The 1671-nt window shown below is 35.0% G+C and overlaps 1 protein-coding gene across 1 annotated transcript in view; it reads left to right on the top strand.

Moving 5' to 3' along the window:
* Window positions 1-643, top strand: part of LOC107642152 (probable cation transporter HKT6) — a 5798-nt gene extending 5155 nt beyond the window's left edge. Inside the window, exon 3 of the mRNA XM_016345459.2 lies at window positions 349-643. Within this exon, the coding sequence (XP_016200945.1) occupies window positions 349-547 (199 nt within the window). The 3' untranslated portion in view covers window positions 548-643. The remainder of the gene's footprint in view (window positions 1-348) is intronic.

Below are 1671 nucleotides of genomic sequence, written 5' to 3'. Positions count from 1 at the left end.
TCATAACAACCTGACCACAAACCTTGTTTGCCCCGTCCACATGAATAACAAACTGAATTATAACCAATTTTGTATTTTAGTCCTCGCAACAATTAATTTTGTATAACTCTTTTCGAGTCATGCTATATGACAAACGATTTTATAGTCAATATATGAGAAGCCAATTAATTAATTAATTCAAATATTACATGACTAATTCTTTTATATATATTTATCTTGTATTTGAGTTAATAATAGTCAATTTTCTATTTTTTTTCTAAAAGTAATTGTTCCCTAATATTTTCCTTAACTAAATATAAACTTTTTCTTGTGAAATTATTTAATTTGTATTGAATTGGATTGATGCAGTGCATATGGGAACGTAGGGTTTAGTACAGGGTATAGTTGTAAAAGACAATTGCATCCAGAACCAAACTGTGAAGACAAATGGTTTGGATTTGTGGGAAAATGGAGTGATGAGGGAAAGATTATTCTTATTCTTGTCATGTTTTTTGGAAGGCTCAAGAAATTCAACATGAATGGTGGCAAGGCTTGGAAGCTCCTCTAATTTTGTCAATATTCTATGTATACTTAATATATGCATGCAGCAACTCATTAGCCAGCAACAAACTCTTAAATGGAGCTCAAATTCGTGACGATAGTCCTTGACCTATCGANAGCACTTTTAACTTATCATCACATTCATCCCCTTTCTTTATCCTAGTTGGTATAAAAAACTAAAAGATGTACCATGTGTGAAAATGTACAGCATATAGTATAGATGATTAGAGTAAATACTCAAATTGCTTATCAAAGAATTTTATATCATATTTTAGTCATTAACAAATATTTATTCTTTACGATCTCCAAATTAGTCCCCATAAGAAAAAGATAATAAAAATTGTCCCCGAAAAATTTAAAATTGGTAACGTTAGTCCTTCCGTCAAATGTTTGAGTAACGGCGTAAACATCTGCTAACCTGGCCGTTAGTGTGACACCTCAGCGAAACCTTAAACGGCATCATTTTCTTTGCTCCCCGTTACAACGTTTGGGTTTTCATCCCTGTTTCCTATTGTTTCTCTAGTTACATCCTTCTTCTGAAAAGAAAAAATCTCTGTAATTCCTTCATCTTAGTTGTTTCCTCCAGGAAAACGAAGCATTGAACGGCGACTACCAGGCTTGACCGACGACGACAGTGTGCTGGAGTTGTTGGTGAGCGGTTTACGACGATATTGGTCAACCGAAAAGAGCACTCCATCGCCTTGCGTGAGAGGTAGGTTAGCTTTCTTTTGTTATTTTGTGAGAGTGATTGTGGTTTTATCTCCTGATCAATGTGGTTGTATTATCGTTGGAAATCCATTGTTACTGTTTACAATGTTAGGGTTTAGGAGAATGTGTTCAGGCTTAGGGCTTTGGTGATTATCCATGATATGACCCTGTTTTTGGATTCTTGAGAACGATGTTTGTGCTCTGTGTAGCTGCATGTTTGTGTTTTAGATTCATTTTGGTAGTTGATGTTGAATATGCTTTGCCTCTTCATGAAAAAAATTTCCATCAGTTGTGTGTGTTGCTGTTTTGGTTTCAGATGGAAGGTCCCCCTATGACCTTTGTATTTCACCATGGTGGGAAGTTCCAAATAGATGAATCAGGCTATCTGTGTTATGAACCAGATAATACTGTAGTATTAATGGG

Source organism: Arachis ipaensis, chromosome B05 (assembly GCF_000816755.2).
Source record: "Arachis ipaensis cultivar K30076 chromosome B05, Araip1.1, whole genome shotgun sequence".
Lineage (NCBI taxonomy): Eukaryota > Viridiplantae > Streptophyta > Magnoliopsida > Fabales > Fabaceae > Arachis > Arachis ipaensis.
The sequence above is the reverse complement of the archived record's forward strand: the minus strand, read 5'-3'. Positions and strand labels throughout refer to the sequence as shown.